General features: G+C 40.6%; 1 protein-coding gene across 2 annotated transcripts in view; it reads right to left on the bottom strand.

Annotated features, from left to right (window-relative positions):
• The window catches only part of grb10b (growth factor receptor-bound protein 10b), a 66,903-nt gene that overhangs the window by 45,030 nt on the left and 4,447 nt on the right, over nt 1–17,426 (bottom strand). Inside the window, exon 2 of one of the 2 annotated variants that reach the window (XM_006804388.3) lies at nt 4,623–4,737. In XM_006804388.3, the coding sequence (XP_006804451.1) occupies nt 4,623–4,673 (51 nt within the window). In that variant the 5' untranslated portion in view covers nt 4,674–4,737. Of the gene's footprint in view, nt 1–4,622; nt 4,933–17,426 lie in introns of those variants that run through there. The other variant, XM_035913690.2, reaches the window with a different exon arrangement.

The raw sequence follows: 17,426 nt of genomic DNA, 5'->3' as shown, positions 1-17,426 counted from the left end.
TGTGTCCCGACTAGCGTCCTGCACAGGACCTGACACAGCAGGAGAGGGAACAGAACGTTCTGGGTGGACGGTGTTCAGAAAAACATCACTACTCACTGTAAGCACACAAGACCTCCTCTGACGCTGTAATAAAAGCTGCTACGGTAGCTTGTTCCGTCTCATTTAGAGTACAGACAATGCAGGCAGAACTAGATTTTTTTTTGTATAGAAACACACCTCACACTTAATTTTTTTTTTTTTTTTTATTGTTTTTTGAAACTATAATGGAGTCTTTGTGCCCCACATTGGAGTTAACAGGTCAAAAGCATTGCAACAAGCAGCCTTTTGCTAAGACATTTAAGGTTTTAGGTGAATCTCATTAAATTTGTTTCCTTGCAGCGCAGTGCTTGATGGCAACAACACATTTATCTTGTTACACAAATGTGAGGCTAGCAGTGATTCCTAAACCCAACTGATTTTACACTGTAATGTAAACACTATTTTTATTTTATCTTTATTATTCTCATGCTCAAGTTTTAAAGCATTTCGACATTTAAAGTAACCCCACTAACAGGGACTGATGAACAGTTCAAAGAGAATCTAGTCACTTTGAAATACTGTCACCCTGATGTCTCCATTCTTCAAAATAATGGTACTGCTGTACTGAATTAATGCACGTTTAACTTTTTTCTCTCCTCTGTTAAAAACCAAAGCCTTGGTAAAAACTGGTGTACATGCTATGTACTTTGTCAGTGTATGTCTGTCGACCAGAGCTACCCCCAACCGCTTTTCTATACCAACTAACCCAACCGCATCCAATCATTAAGCTGTATTGTTCAGTCTTTTATTGTCTTGAATTTCAGTGGTATCTCTCCCCCCCCCCCCCAGAAAGAAATAACCACCACACTACTACATTTGTTCCCATAACACAGCAAACCCATCATCAACGCACACCGTCTGGTCCAGCTACCAGACTGTGACTGATCCCTACCCAGTCACCCAAGCAGTTTGGTTGGCGTGCAAGTGTATCACAAAGTTGCTGTGTGTATTCAGGGCAGGATGGTCATGGTTGAGCATCACTGAGCAGAAGTGTAAAGAGTCTTTCACACCATATACTGTTCTTCAATGCTGTATGGCATGGCTGTGTGGAAGTAAATGACTGACACACACACACACACACACACACACACACACACACACACACACACACACACACACACACACACACACACACACACACACACACACACACACACACACACACACACACACACACACACACACACCTCGTGCCTTACCAACATAAAGGGGGAAAAAAAAAAAAAGGTTTCTTTCTTTCCCACCCACCCACTGACCCACCCACCCACATATCCTGCACACTATTAAGGGGCGAAAAGCAGGACTTTGAGTGTAGGCCAAATTTCGACAAGGAGCACAGAAGAGCCCTTTCATTTTAATGAAGTTGCAAAGAACTTCAAAAAGAAGTCAGGAGGTTGAGGGTTTAACCCTTTAAAAAGGGGTCAGTGGAAGGCCAGAGGCAAGGTTAAGGCACCGACGAAAAGGTGTGGAGGCTGGACCTCAAACACACACTAGTAGTTCATTCACATTCACCAGTAAGTGAAGTCATCATTGTTAACACAGCTCAACATTCCACTCTGATCCTGACAGTCTTCTCTTCACCATTGAGTTCAGACTGTTGCTAGTTTAGGTCGTTTTCCATCAGTTGAATTCAAAACTAGCTCACGTGAGTATGATGCAAAATGTTGGTACCTCAACAGCCTTTTATTTAAAGCCGAGTTATCAGATTACAACTGTCAAGCAAGCGTCACTCACAAGTGAGGGGAGGTTTTATTCCTCCTGCCTGGCAGCTCCATCTTCAACATCCTTTTCCCACTACGTTCAATTCAAAATTTTTAACTTTACAGTGCACGAAGTAATTACATAAGCACCAACTGTGCTCATTTAGGATCCTTACTGCAAAACTGTCCACTTGTCCTCTGCACAGTGGACACTACACGCTTGACTGCAGTCTGCAGACATTAGAGAGGCTGAGGCTTTTAAGTATCACAGGATAAAAATTGCACTTTCTATTACAGTTTTAATGAGAACAAGAACTCTTTAAATATAAGATCACTAATGCTAAAAGGGTCCTAGTCTTATTTCAGACTGACCTACTGAGAAAAAAAAAAACAACGCTAATAGGCTTGTTGCAACATACAGTACATGAACACTAGGCAGCAAGTGGAAATCCCTTATTACATAACTAACTAGAATGAGATCAGGAGGTCACACTAATGTCTGCTACAAAGCTTTGTTGATTAATTTGTTTATACTGTGGAAACGTAGCTGTAGCTGTAGTTAAAATCAAATGAGCCATGGCAGAGCTGGGCCATGACAGACATTTGCATAACATTACAAGACTGAGGGTTTTAATCACCACTTTTTAGTCTGGAAATGTTATAGTAGTAAACCCTTTAAGGTTTTGTGCTTATAAAAAAAAAAAAGAAGAGCCTTGAATATCCTTTACGAAGCTTGGAGAAGCATTCCTTATGACTGCTGAAAGAAACTACAAAAGTTGTTAAAAATAAACAAACTCTAGTTTTGCCCCTACGTATAGCATATTGCTGGTCGTAATGTTCAGTAAACTGGAAAACTAAAGAGATGCACATCTTCACACTGCATAAATGAGGACAGTCTTTTGAAACTCCGAACTGCTGATGTTAAGCCCAAAATGACATGCAAATGCTCAGGTAACTCTTGTTATAATTAGCATTAATATTAGCGTCCTGGGGTTGGTGCATGTTTATTCAGTGAACATTTTGTGACAGTATTGTTCACTGGCATGTGGAGATCTCTTTAGATGGCATTTTAGTGTTTTAGTCCCAAGGAACTCTCCTTGTACTCTCCATAGTTACATAAAACAGTATACACTGACATTTATACAGACTTGGAAGGGCATAGTGTAGCTTCCTAGCAAGCGTCCTTTACTTCATCAGATGTGCCTAGTTCTGCACATACAGATCATTTAGCCAGCAGTCAAGATTATCAAGATTACATCTGAAACAAGATTAAAGTGGTGATATAATCCCTGGAGTATAGAATGAATGTTATCTTTAGCTGAATCGGTTTGGCACTGCTGCTTCAGTTTTATCAGGGAAAATCTTCCACAACCCTGGAATTTCACAGTGAATGGGTTTTCTCATTCAGTGAGTCAAGGTACATCTGTTATAGGTGAATGGTTTCCAAACAGCCGAGTGAGCGAGTACTGCTGTGTGTGTGTGTGTGTGTGTGTGTGTGTGTGTGTGTGTGTGTGTGTGTGTGTGTGTGTGTGTGTGTGTGTGTGTGTGTGTGTGTGTGTGTACATTAACATCCATATACTACAGCTCTAACAGGACCCGCCCAAACCATTGGCAAAGAAATAAGAGCTAAATGATGTCTCATTTCTTTCTGAAACAGCCTCCAGTCTGTCTTTAATTAGTGCTGAATAATCTAAAACAAAATAATAATGCAGGGCCAGATGCAGGAAAATTATTAGCCTACACGTATGTACACTGCCATCTTTGGGCACCATGGGTTTTTGTTTTTTTTTTAAATTCACTGTGTCTTTTCACTTTCTGGCATCTTTTTCACTAATTTGTTATTAAAAATAAGACCAGCAGATACAATATACAGCTGCTAGAAATTGCTGTGTATTGTAGTAGAACCACTGACACAAATCTACTACATATACAAGTATGTGAGCACGTGTGCATAAAAGAAATTTGAAAACAGTGCCAAAATAAATAAATCGACACAGACTAGCAGACTGAACTGTATCGCACTGGCCTACTCCGAATGCTTGGAAGCCCTTTGCTCCACTGAGGGTGATGTGATGATTCTGCTAAATCTAACAGCAAGGTCAAAAAGTCAAGTTTGTTCTTGTTCCTCTGCAACAAATGATGGCATTCGCTTGTAAATCAATGTCTGTGAAAATTTGAATTAAACAGAAGAAGACAATAAGATCAGGGACAACTTGACCAAAAGACATGAATCCATATCTAAACCTCAGCAGCTGGGACAGCTGAGGGGATACTGAGTGATGGAATTTGGTCACGTGCAGTTTGTAGAGTGAAGCTTTATTCATAACCATCACACCGTTTGGGCCAACTGTGATGTCACCAATGCAATCTTCTCCCGAATTACGGGCATCACCATTCAGGAAAATCCCTGACATCAGCACTAACATGAGAGTAGAAGAGTTAAAACAAACAGGAAGCAGAGAAAGCACAGCGTCTCTGCGCTCTAATATTCCACATCTACACGATCAATAATCGCACACTCATGACGCCAAAGCACAGTTCATATTAGTAGTTGTGACATCACTTGTTGTGCAAAGACCAGGTGTAAGGAGACAAGTCTGACTCCAAAGTCAGCCAAAGTTAAGGATTTTAAGAGAAATCATGAATTAATTTAACAATTTAGTTTACTTTAGTATCTTTGTTGGAGCCACAGAGGTCCAGCCAGCTGCTGCTCTTTGTGCATTCATCTTAGTAGAATGATGCAACCATGCCATGACAAGTTACTGTCTTTGATCAGGGAGGATAAAAGAACATTTTTGCCCTTTTCCCAAAAAAGAATATCTCAAATGAAATATTTCCATTTACCTGATAATTGGGATGATGCAGGAAATAATCCGGACATCCGGCCACAGCCATGGCTTACGTTTCTCAGATATTTTTTTTTGCAATTGGTTTTGATATTAGGTGCTCAGAGCGAAACCTGTGGAGAAAGAACACAAATGGAGCTTAGTGGAAAAGTACAAAGGAAGCAGGGAAAAGATAAGAGCGTCCACGAGAGGACGGATGAAGGAAGGAGAGGCGGATGACACAAGGAAAGGAAGATGAAGTCTGAAGAAGACAGATATAGCACAGAGTAGTACTTAACCCACATAGACTACACAACGTCAACAACAACACAGAAGATATAATGGTTGGTTTAGAGAGACATCAGCACTTGTTTCAGAATTCACTCATGTACCAATGAATGTTGCTTGAAAGTGACTTCGAAGCTGGAAAATAAGGTTGAAGAAAAAAAGAAGCTACTTTTAGTACATTTTTGAAAGGTGGGCAGTTAAAGGTCAGCTGTGTGTACAAATCAAAGTAAAAAAATAAAAATTCCTCACACTACCAGGTTTTCATATTTAAAACCAGCTTAACCCCACAGAGGGTTAAGCTGGTTTACAGGATAACAAAGGGTACTTGAAACTGCGGCATTAGTTTACTCCACCATAAAAGTGAATTCAGTAAGCCAAAACAAACTTTTGTTTTATTCACATAATACAGCCAAATGAAAACCCCACTACCAAGAGCATCGCATCCCTGCGGCAACTTCAGCTTTACTGTAGATCTTTTGCACCCTGTTACAAAACATGAAAATTCGACAATTTGCTTCCCCCCTTCATTACGAGTCCTGCACTTGCCTTTCTGCCTTCTAGATTTAGTTCACTAAGGTGGATCTGAAGTGACACGCGCCCTCTCCATAAGTCAGTTTTAGACAAATAAAACCACTGCACAATCTGAGGTGTGGTCTTTGATAAAATAACTGAATTTACTGCAATAGATGCGGCACTTTACGGTACTAAAAATAAGTGCTCCTGTTCCAAGACCCTGCCTCCCGGCTATCCTTGGTCAAAATAGCCATAATTTCAACAACATGAACTGCAGTGTATTTGAACTTCTTAAAGTGGGTATCCTACTAACCTCCTGGCATTGCTGCCAGTGAACAAACACCTGTAAACACTGACCCAAAAATACCCTACAGGCACATATCCAGGTCTGAAGTTATACCCTGGGGTATATTTGGAGTCGAGCAGCTCAGGCTCATAACTGTGATGGTCTTTTATGCAGCAGTTCGTGACCCCCAGTTCGCATTATAAAAATAGGTCCTGGCATTTTATAGATTGCTAATATTATCTCATGCTTGCATTAGCGGTCGTGAGCCAGCTGCCCTTGCGGTGGAGCAGTGTTTGTATGTGTGCGTTTCTGCCAAACAGTGTTTGTTTCACCATGTACATGTGCACACGACGGTTATGTGTGGATGTTTGCGTCCAGTATACTGCAAATACTTGTGCGTAGGTGTGTACTTTTAAGAATCTAGTCATGTTTGGAAAGACCTCAAAAACTTCAGAGTCCCATCATATCTGATTTGTATACGGCGATATGTCCTCTCCCATCTCCAGCAGAGTTGACTGTTAAGCACACATATTGCTAAAGTGCAAAGCTTCCTGGAAAAGGAGAATCAAGCAAGCAGCAGCAAACACATTGCACTTGTACGCATTTGCTTTTGATGCAGATACATTACTTATCCTGACACTGTGCCCACTGAAAAGATAAAGTTATTGATTTCCACTGGGTTTTTTTCCCTTGAAGCCCTAAAATAAACCTCCAAAACTGGACTTGCAAAAACCGACCTAACTATGAATGCAGTCTAAACAAAGAGTTTGGCACCGTGTTCACTAGGACCAATGAAAGGGATCACTTGTAATGTGCGTGGCATCTGTGCAGGTATGAGCGTTAACCCTTTCAATCCATGTGTGGGGCCTAGCTGGCTGGCCAACACGCACAACTTTTCATCTACTCATCATTTACAGACCCACTGTTGACAACAAAAACAAAAACAATTTACATCAGCCTAAACGCTCCAAGCCACACCTCATTAAGCGCCACGAACCTACTATTCGTGGCCGAACTCTAGGCTGGGTTATTTTTTTTTTTTTCCTTCCAGAAATCAGGTGGTTAAGCAAGAGAAACAAGTAAGCTTCAACTAAGTGTTCTTCTGGATGCCAAACAAATAGTTGGGCATCACTGGAAATTTTTGTCAGGGTTATATGCAAAACAGTCAATACCACAAAAATAAAAGATACACTCAGCCAACATTACAAGTGTACGCTGGAAGATTAGTTTCAACTGTGCGTGATAAAACATGAGAAAAAGTCCAGGTGCTTGATTTAGCATATATAAAAAAAAAAAAAAAAAAAAAAAAAGTTCAAGGAGCTCATACATGCCATAGCTACTCTCAGTGACTGATCTATTGACCAAACATACATGTACCTATTCTTAATTGCTCCCTGACACAATCAAAGCCATTCCAGTGCAGGGATTAGACCCCTTCAGAGCCCTTTGATTCAATTCCTTCCACTTGAACAGTGTACTGAAACCTAACCATCCATGACCTTGACAGTACAATTATCGTCATAGCAGAATGGGGGACTTTGGGGTGCAGTGGCACTGAGATTACGGCATCTGGTTTAATTAAGGTGGTTTTGTTTAAACTTGCATGACAGTAGGTTGTTCAATGATAGAGTTCAAAATGTAACAGTGTCACAATGCTAACTGTAAATCATAAATTTTTCTTTGTGAAACCAGCAAAACAAGCAAACAAGCAAGCAAACAAGCAAAACACCTGGTTTACTATAGTAACACCTAAGCACAAGGGGAAAAAAAAAAAAATCACAAGGAAAAAGGGGAGAAACTATAGTAAACCAAGTGTAACAATAGAGGTCTGACATGAGACTTATTTTTTGAAAAGGGTTTGTCACTAAGCACTATTTGTGTAATTTGCACTGTGAGTTCTTGCAACTTGTTTGGGGAAATGCTATCTTGGAAAAGTCCTGCATGATGGAAATGTTCCACTGGGATACTGCCCCCAAATCAGCAGTTTGTAATTTGTATCCTATATGATAGGATTATTAATTATGATAAATAAAATGTTCATTCCTCTTTTTGATTACAATATAGTAGTCTGCAGTCTGACTACTATATTGTAATAACAGCTTGCACATGCTATATGACCCGTTTGTTATTTGCAGACTCAGCCTGTACTTTTCTTAACATCCATCAGTGGGCCAGTGAAGTCATCCCCTGACTCGCCACCATATAATACAGGAGAACTCAGGGAAATGTTTCTGCTGATTACATGAGACTTCAATTAGCCAAGGTTTCTGCCCTTACCTTTGGCATCACTGCAGGGCTTATCACCTTGGGATATTAAAGCTGGACCCTTGAGGTATACGCACATATCAGCACATTAACCACTAGACCAATTAAGCATGCAGAACTTCAATTTGTTCAAAAATCTATTCTTTTCCCAACTTCCCTAAGTGTAACTGCACAGCTACATGTAAACACTGTGCATCAAGTACTGTGTAAGCTGCTGTATGATATAAAAAGCCAAAGTGTGCTATTTAAACAACATCCTCGTACAAATATATCAGATGAACTTTCGAGGGAAGTAAAGCCCTAACTGAATAATTGCCTTAGCTCTAACTGAGTAATGGCTTATTGGTCCAGTGCAATGTTGTGTAATACCGTGCCCCAGCTCATTAAGAGAAAAATCCCACCAAGTCCACATTGGTGCTGAGTGTTTTCTAAATATAGGGTTTTGTTAGAGTTTCTGTGATTTTTACTTAGAAGCTAACTAGAAAATGCCCAGCCCACCACAGCAAACAGGAAGTTCCAGTTTTGTGTATATCACCATAACAACAAAACTACACACTCACTGCATGGTTTTATTATTTATTGTTACTGAAGTTTTAAAAATGTTATATGAAAGCAAACCACGCATATATAGTCTACTGATTTGAGGGCAGTGTCTCACTGCAACATTTCCATCATGCAGGACTTTTCCAAGATAACATTTTCCCCACCCCAAACAAGTTGCAAGAAACTCAGTGGAAATTACACAAATAGTACTTTGTGGCAAAACCTTTTAAAAAAAGTCTCATGTCAGACTGCTATTATTACACTTGGTTTACTATAGTTTCTCCCCTTTTTCCTTGTGCTTAGGTGTTAAACTGCTTTGGTTGCCTATTCTTTTGGGAAATCATGGATGCTGTGTTCTCTACCATCCGGCTTGTTACCAGCACTCAGGTCAAAAGTAGACATGGCAAAAGTTGCAGCAGAGTAGTTTAAAATGATTTGAAAATCATTGCACTCCCTTTCTAATTTACATCTTACATCAGGGGTCGGCAACCCCGGGGGCACGCGTTCCACAGCTGGCACGCCAAGGGTTAACTGATGGCACAACCGCAGCTGGACTGGCCATCGGGCATACCAGGCATTTTCCCGGTGGGCCGATGGTGATTTTTTGTTTTTAATGGGCCGATGTTTTTTTGTTGTCGTTGTTTTTTTGTAATGGTATAAACAATGAAAGGTGGTGGTTTGGCCATATGCTGGCAGATGTGTAAAAATAACTCAGTTGTTCGGTGGTGGCTATGGCGGAGCTTCCACAGAGGCCAGCAGGTGGATATGGGAAAGGGGAGGCAGGAGGAGGAGAGACCCGAGGAGGCCGCTGGTCCGAGTGTCAGGTAAACTGAACTTCAGGTAAGAAGTTATGACCTGCAGTCTATCTGGGTCAGATATAAACCAAGTTTAGGTGGAGTTTATTTTCGTTGTGTTGACTTTTTACAGTCAGTTATAATAACTCATACTGCGTACTAGCTAGCATGACAGAGTTTATATTACAGCTGGGTGGGTGCAATGATGTTACTGATAGTGAACTTTATTTTATTCCAGGGCTCGCAAAATCGCTAGCCCGACGTCCCGGGGCTAGTGATTTTTCCAGTCGGGCTACCAAAATCTATCTCTGGCCTGCCCGTCGGGCTATCATAGGAAGGAAAAATATATGTCAATGCTTTTGCATTCTTTCGGAAATGTAGCTGGGTAATTATGTCATTGGCATCGGTGAGCCACTGTCAATATGTGACATATTGAATCGCGTTTGAATTTGCGCTTGTTTTTTGCTTTCACTTTGCGATCGCGCGAACGGTGTGTAGAGAGCGACAGTACTGATTGGTGAGTGATGATAATTTGCGCACCAATTCCTCTGACATCGTCTCATCAATCGTTAGCTTACTATGCAAACATGACAAGTGAAATCTCCCGCAGCAAGCTGAAACATGTGAGAGGTTGATTGCGCAGAGAATCGCTGAGCGTTATGTGAGTGCGTATGTAAAAGCAGCAGGATATATATTTTAGTTCTGCTGAGACAAATAAGACACGTCAGGGTGAAGAAGTGACAGCCAAAGAAAAGCTTACCACAAAACGGAAAAGTTATGACAAATCAGACTATAAGGCAAAGAGAAAGTGCAGCTTTATGGTTTCATGGACAAAAGAATTTCTGTGGCTGCAATATGACGAGCTAAATAACCAGGGCTGCACATAAGTGGTCCGCAGGTGCGCATTCGCTGTCAATTAACACAGTTTGTCGCGGACTTCAGCTAGAATGGAAAAAGACACAAAGCTGGATTTATTTTGTCTTTACGTTGCACAGCTGCCTCTTCTCCTCTCATTCTCTCACCCTCCCTCTCCTGTTGCTACTTCAATCATGAAACTGATCAATGATCAGCTGATCAGCTTTTCTCTCTTGTTTGTTTATCGCTCACTTTGCGCCAGAAAGAGGAAACCGCCGGATGTCGCGCTAAACAACAGCAGCACTTTTAAGCTTGATCAGCTGTTGTTAGAATTTATTTAATATTACTTTCTAGTATCAGCTGATGTTTGCTGGAGCCACGGCTGTAAAAGCTGCTGGTCATGATGTCGGTTTGGTTATCTGGTGAGAGGGAAACATGAAGATGAAACCAGGAGACGTCCTTACTGAATCATCAGAGCTGAACAGGTGATGGAGAAACAGGTTTACCTTTTAGGTGACATGAATGAGTTGAAGGGAAGTTATGAACTGTTTCTGAGAGACAAATAACACCAGGATCCTTTTCTAAGTAGCTGACAGCTGGTAACTGTGCAGGGGCGGGTCTAGCAAAGTTTTGCCAGGGGGCCAGGTATGGCATTAACAGGGAAAGGGGGGCGCAAAGAAATACTTTTCTTATTCTCATTTAAAATGTCGAGTTTTTATTAAATAATTGTCTGAATCTTACAACCAAAGTTTTTATCTCATGTAAAATGTATAGAAATCATACATATACCAACAAGACTGTACATCACTGTCACAACAGCATTTGTTTTCATTCAAAGGCTTTATGGCTTTTCCTATAATACCTGGAGGGCCGGTCTCTAGTCAAAATACCCGGGCCGATTTTTTTCTTCCCAGTTCAGCCCTGGGCACGACACGCAGTGAATTAATCTAAGATCACATTAACTCTGTATTAACAAACATGCCATATTGGCCCAGTTTATTTTTCTTACCATTGTTGTGAGGAGACCATAAATAGCATTTGCATTTTCTGCTGTACAGTTCATTTGCTGTTATCGAGTTCTTGTTATGGATAAAAAGTGTCTTTTTTGGGGTTTCAAAATAGCTGATAACTATTCGCTGATAGCTGCCAACATCTGCGAACAAATATAATTCTATAAAGTTGTTCTATATAGTGTGTAACTGTTAATATAGAGCGTTATGAAATTTATTGCTAATGCAATCATATAGCACACTGACTTCTGAGGAAATTTTAGATGGCACTCATCATCAGAAAGGTTGCTTACCCCTGTCTTACATAATACCACAACCTTGGAAACAAGATTCTGAGTAGTTACTTTAAAAATAAAAAATAAACGTCATGCCTTTTGCTCTAGTTTTTCTGTATTAACTGCCAACTTGTCTGTTCAGTTTGTATTTCCTACTTGGTGTTGGCTTTGTGTCAACATGTTAGTTACTGATTAGTTTACCATTCCAGTCACAGCATAGCTTCCTGCTAGGATCTGTGACACACTCAATACTTTACCATAGTATATCACTTACCTCTTTCGTTATTGGGGAAAGAAAAACAAACCAACGCACTCACACACACAACAAAAACGATAAACTAAAGCCACACAGAGCCCAGTGGCGGATCTGTAACTCAGCTGTGTCAACTACTCTTGTTGTGTATACAATTGTAAAATATGTTCACCGCAGTCAGCCTAATTCCAGCTGATTAGACTGGACACAGCTTAACAGGTGGCTGTTCAACTCTACTCAGTCATCTCTGGAACGCAGAGAGCATTCTTTCCACACACTGTTGACAGAGGAATCGCAGGCAATACAGTCCTCTGTAATATGATTTAATATCAATGTGTATCTAGTGTGCAATCATTTACAATACACACTTACACAGCTTTTAAGCTTCCTAGTTAGGTTTCATAAAGTCAAAAGGTGACTTTTTAACCCCTAAAGGGGTCTTCTTGTGCTTTTTCTTAAAACAGACCAATGCCCTGGAGTCAACATCTGCACAGGACTCCTTTTCCAAGCTTTTCCAAGCTCACCTGTTTCTCCTGCAGGGATTCTGATCACTCATTGAACACCTTTTGATTTCTCCCTCACTCTTTCTCACTCAAAAATATGGGAAAGATATTCGACGGCTTAATAAGTCAGCATTTAAAGATTGGAAAAAAAGGTTTAGTTTTTAGAACGTGCTCACAACAGGATTTCCGAATAAAATTCATGTCTCGTTCATATGTTTTATATATTAACACACGTCATGTAATGCTAGTCAAACCAGGTAAGATTAAAATGAAGCACCCTTTTATATTCTTCAACATTCAATCCTGTGATTATGATGCAGACAACATAAGATTGTGTCCTTGATTTCCATGCACATGAGATGCTCAGCTCTTGTTTTAGGATGTATGCAAGTCCTGTCACCGCCCTGGGCTATCACTGCAACAAAGTGCAGCTGGAACAAGCTCGACATCTTCAAATGGAAGAGCCTGACGAAAGAGTCCGCTTCTAACCCGAGGGGTAGAGAAAAGTAACTTGTTACACCGCCATTATACTTTGAGTCTGCTAGTATGCAATGGTCAGATTGCTTTGGACAGATTTTATCAGAGGGTGAACATGTGCATTGTTTCAGGTGGATTGCAAGTGGACCTGAAAAAAAAAGAAAAAAAAAAAAGTATAACAAAAACAACCACTTGTCAGTGGGTCCTGCAGTTGTCTGCACGAGCCCCTGTAAGCAAGAGTAGTCCTTCAGTTCTTTTTACTACTGCAAACATTACTTAAGAGAATTGACACAGAATAAACAGTTTTACTGGATGGTAACTGATGACTTCAAGAGTAGCAATAATTGAAAAAGAACAGTTTAGGTAAATGTTTCTCATTTGAGCAGATGGCAAATTAACTGGCAGTTGGTGCTTAAGGAGGAAAGGCAAGTTATATATGACAACATTTTTTGTCACACAAAGCGGGCAGTTAGCAGTAGGGCTGCAGCTATCGATGAATCGATTTTATCGATAAAATAAGAATACTGAAAACACCGTACTCATCCACATCCACCCAGTCGATTCCAATACGTATGCTTTTCTTCACACAGTCTTTGGATGAGAGCATTCTGGAATTAAATCATGAACGTCCAGTTATTGCCAGCCCCTGCTGCTTCCTTAGACGCAGCTGTAATAACTGCTGGTTGGTTACATGTACGCCTGCATTACCCATCTTTGTCCTACTGAGTACTTTGGGTGGGCTCTTGAGGTGTGTAGTTAAAGTGAAGTCATAGCTCAAAGATGGGTGTTAAAAGAATTCACTACAGTGACTAATGACTGATGTAATGTTTATAAGATAGACAAGACAGACCTTTGTGTGATTGTCCTGACCAAGTTTCTTTTAAAAAAAACAAAAAACAGTCTTTAGACATTATTTATTTTGCACAAATCTGTACTTGCCAATTCACTTTTGCTGGAAAAAACAAATAAATAAAATTTTTTAGCAGTAATAGAGATTCAACATCTACACAACTAGGATAAGTGGCAGAAACTAGATGGATTGGTTTTGGTCTCTAAAGAACTGCCAAACAAATAATCACCAAGGAAGAAAGAAAATCCATCCATCCATGAATGACCAAAGACTGGTGGGCAACCCAATAACAATCACCTCTTATATATTTTTCCTTTTCCCCCAACTGTTGTTGCCATTCGCTATTTGAAATCGTTCTTTAAGAAGTTGCAGCACCAAAAACCTCCTGCTGATAGTGCTGGTCACTAGCAGTTTGCAATCTTTGCCTGTGGCTGATTTGTCTATCAACACTAACTACCAGCTGAGCAGTTGTTTGCTGTAACTTGTCCCTGACTGCTGCAGCCAACATGTTTCAAAAGCACAACTTTTACTTTGAAAGCACCTGTCTCCATTTCTGATTTGTGTCCATCTTTCACAGTTTTATGACCACTTAGAGACTAGCTGGTGAGTGTTTGCAGACAAGTCAGTGACTTGCAAACCACAGTAGTCTCGCCAACTAGTTGAGGTCAAAGGAGCTTGCAAAGAAAAGCGTCTGGACTTCTTTAAGTTGCTTGAAGACGTTTCACCTCTCATCCGAGAAACTTCTTCAGTTCTAAGGTCAAATGGTGGGGAGTCCCGGATTTAAACCTGGTGGGAGTATCCCCCAAAGAGGGACAAAAGGACCCCCTGATGATCCTCTAATCGGGGGGGGGTCCTGCAACTTTGTTTTGTTAGTTGGGGAAAAGGAAAAATATATAAGAGGTGATTGTTATTGGGTTGCCAACCAGTCTTTGGTCATGACGATGACCTGGATGACTGACAACCTTCACAGACCTAACTAGTTGAGAAACACATTTTTCCCTTTGCGACTGGCATTTGCCAGATGGTTGCCAATTGATCTGTTAGCAGATGTGATTATGACAATTCCATATTTACAGCTCGTTTCTACTGCTCCCAAGTATCCAAAAAATATCAGGTAATGTGTTTTTAAGAATTCTTATAATGCCCCTTCTTGACATGGAATACATAACGAAGCCCAAAGTTGGTATCTGACATACAACTTTCTAAATCTGAACAGATCAGACTCTGGTACAATAACTATGGCAAGCTTACCCATTCCGATTCTCACAGTTAATTGATGCTGCACTGTAACAGACCAGCTACCGCCCCTTTCTCCAAACCCTCTCTCAGTCTCAGCCCCTGTGCTTCAGTCCAGACCATAAACAGTGCCTCAATTCAAGAATTGGAACAGCTCCAACTCATGTCTAGGGACTTGTGGAGAACCCACTGAAGGGAATGACCGTAACCCAACCCTGAGGGAGGAAGGTCAGTCATTTTTCTGTATGTTTAAAGAAGCCAGACACCTTAAGTGATAATATGCAGTTTTTAAAGCTGCATGTTGTCAATTCGTCCCATGACAGGGCAACCTACAGAAATGTATTACATGCCAGAGTGTGAGTGGTAAGGGTGGAGCACAGTACAGCACCATAATGTAAATGGAGTGAGCTGGAGATTTACTCTCGATACCTTAGGCTCCATAGGTTTTATCTTTAAATCTGTGTAATTTCTTTATATCTTGAACATTATTAAACAAATATAAGTCACTGCATGTATTGTAAGATATTAAAGCCACAAATAACTATTGACAATTGCCAATACCTGAAATTATCAATGTTTAAGCCTTTCTAGTATGGTTACCAGAGCTGGCGGTTTTTACAGCAATGAAAGACGGAAAGAAAAAGTTAAACAGAGGATCTCTGTCTTCTGTTTTAATCAGCAGATCAGATGGTAGTCACTCCTCAGTGGATGTGCTTGTTGCACATGTTGATTAGTCATTAATTGGCAGCTTTCATTATTTGTGAGCAGCAGCGTAAAGTGGGGCTATAAGAGAGGGCCTGATGTCATGCCGGGGTAGGCTGAATAGCACCAGTCTAGGAGAGAAAAGCCTTTTGGAAATGTGGACAGTGCCTAATTGGATGAGGATTTCACTTGGCTGCTTTGGAGAACTGGTCTTATGCAATGGCATAGATGAATGGACCAGGCTTGGGAGCGACGATGCTTGCACTCAACTTGGTTGCAGTGGTGGCCCCAAGGGGTTACATTAGATGTATTTGCCTTCTCATGACACCATCTTTACAACAAGTTAGGTGGTGGGAGCACCCAACACCGTTAACTGTACAGCGCTGTAACATACAAAGAAATGCCACACCATAAAGCTGATAAAAACCAAAACTGAGTCACACGGTCTCATCCTCCATACAAAAACAAAACATCAAACCCAAATAAAACTGTCCTTGTAATGAAAACTCAAATCAGAAAGGCTCTTGAGTTCTACGTGACCACTTGAGGGGAAAGGGGAATAAGACTTATTTTACTTACTTAGTCTTAGGAATGCTAACAAACTTGGCTGTCTGAAAAACAATTACCTTAACAAGGACTTAACATAAGTCCTATTCATAAGTACCAAAGTACACCACATTAAGTCCTAATCCCTTTTAAGGCTGAGAAATAATACTGGAAAACCAAGGGGCAGAAAATCTAGTAATGTACAGAAAAATAAACGTGCTCATAGGCAATGGTGTGGCATTCAGGTCACAAGAGAGACTAAGACACCGATTTAGTCCAGAACAGATATAACTAACACCACAAATACTGTTAAGAGTTCTTGCTGGGGATAGTTTCTAGGGGAAAAATAAAAAAAATTAATCACGCAGTTCATGAAGACAGCTAATTTTGCTTTGCAGATTCCATCTCACATAGTAAGACTGATAAAGATGTTAAGTAAAAGTAGGAGATAGGTTGCACCTAGAGGAAGGCAATGGGCTACACTGTGAGAACAAAAATTAAATATTGTAACTATGTATAAGAGGGGTCATTTCATCATCACCGTGCAACCACAGTACATTACCTGCACCCAAGCGACCACGGGCTCAGGTAGGGGTTTCGTTACCTGCAGAATAAAGGAAACATTCTTGCCACTCACACAGGCTTTCAGCTACATTTGGGCCAACACCAGACAGTGAGAAACTCTATCCACTTAGACAAGCAAGCACTGCATCTCCTCAGGTCACAAGTGGAAAGTGGTGAGAATCAGGTTTATACAGGTCCATATTTACAGTATGGAGGTGGGGGGGGGAAGAATAACACCACAAAGTTTTTCCTCTGGCAAGGGTTTAGGTTCTTAGAAATTACTTTTCACAAAGCTAAACACGATTACTCAGCAGTTATAGTTGAGATACCAAGGCATTTATTATTCTGTAAGCAGTCGGGGACACTCAATCCAATGTATGCAATTTTAACAGCATACACAGTCCAAAAAAAAGAAATAAATTATACACGTTTATGCAACTGAGTCTAAATTTACCTTTGTCCAGAAACTCAAAAAGCTGTCCCTAACATCACGAGATACTTTTTAATCACTGACAGCTCAGCTGAACATTTTGGCACAAAGCGTAAAGTTGCTCTGCTTTTAGATCCGGAGTCAGTGGAATAACATGAACTATGCTGTGGTCCCTGAGCAGGGTTAATGGTGTCATGGCATCAGGGAGGGGGGGGTATTAACAGTGTATAAGCCCAGACCAACCAGTTCTGAATGACTGTTAGCTGACGCAAGACCTGATGGAATGCTGCTTAGAGCACGACCACAAGCTCTTACACCACCAATACCAGTTAACAGGATATCTCTGCTAATTTTCCCCTTGGACAGCAAGTGAAACTATGCATTTATAAAAGCAGCAGTAACAGAGATTCCCATTGCATACATATACGTACCT

This window comes from Neolamprologus brichardi, chromosome 11 (assembly GCF_056152115.1).
Source record: "Neolamprologus brichardi isolate AB-2024 chromosome 11, ASM5615211v1, whole genome shotgun sequence".
NCBI classification, from domain to species: Eukaryota; Metazoa; Chordata; class Actinopteri; order Cichliformes; family Cichlidae; genus Neolamprologus; species Neolamprologus brichardi.
Note: the sequence above shows the minus strand (reverse complement) of the source record. Positions and strands in the feature narration are given on the sequence as shown.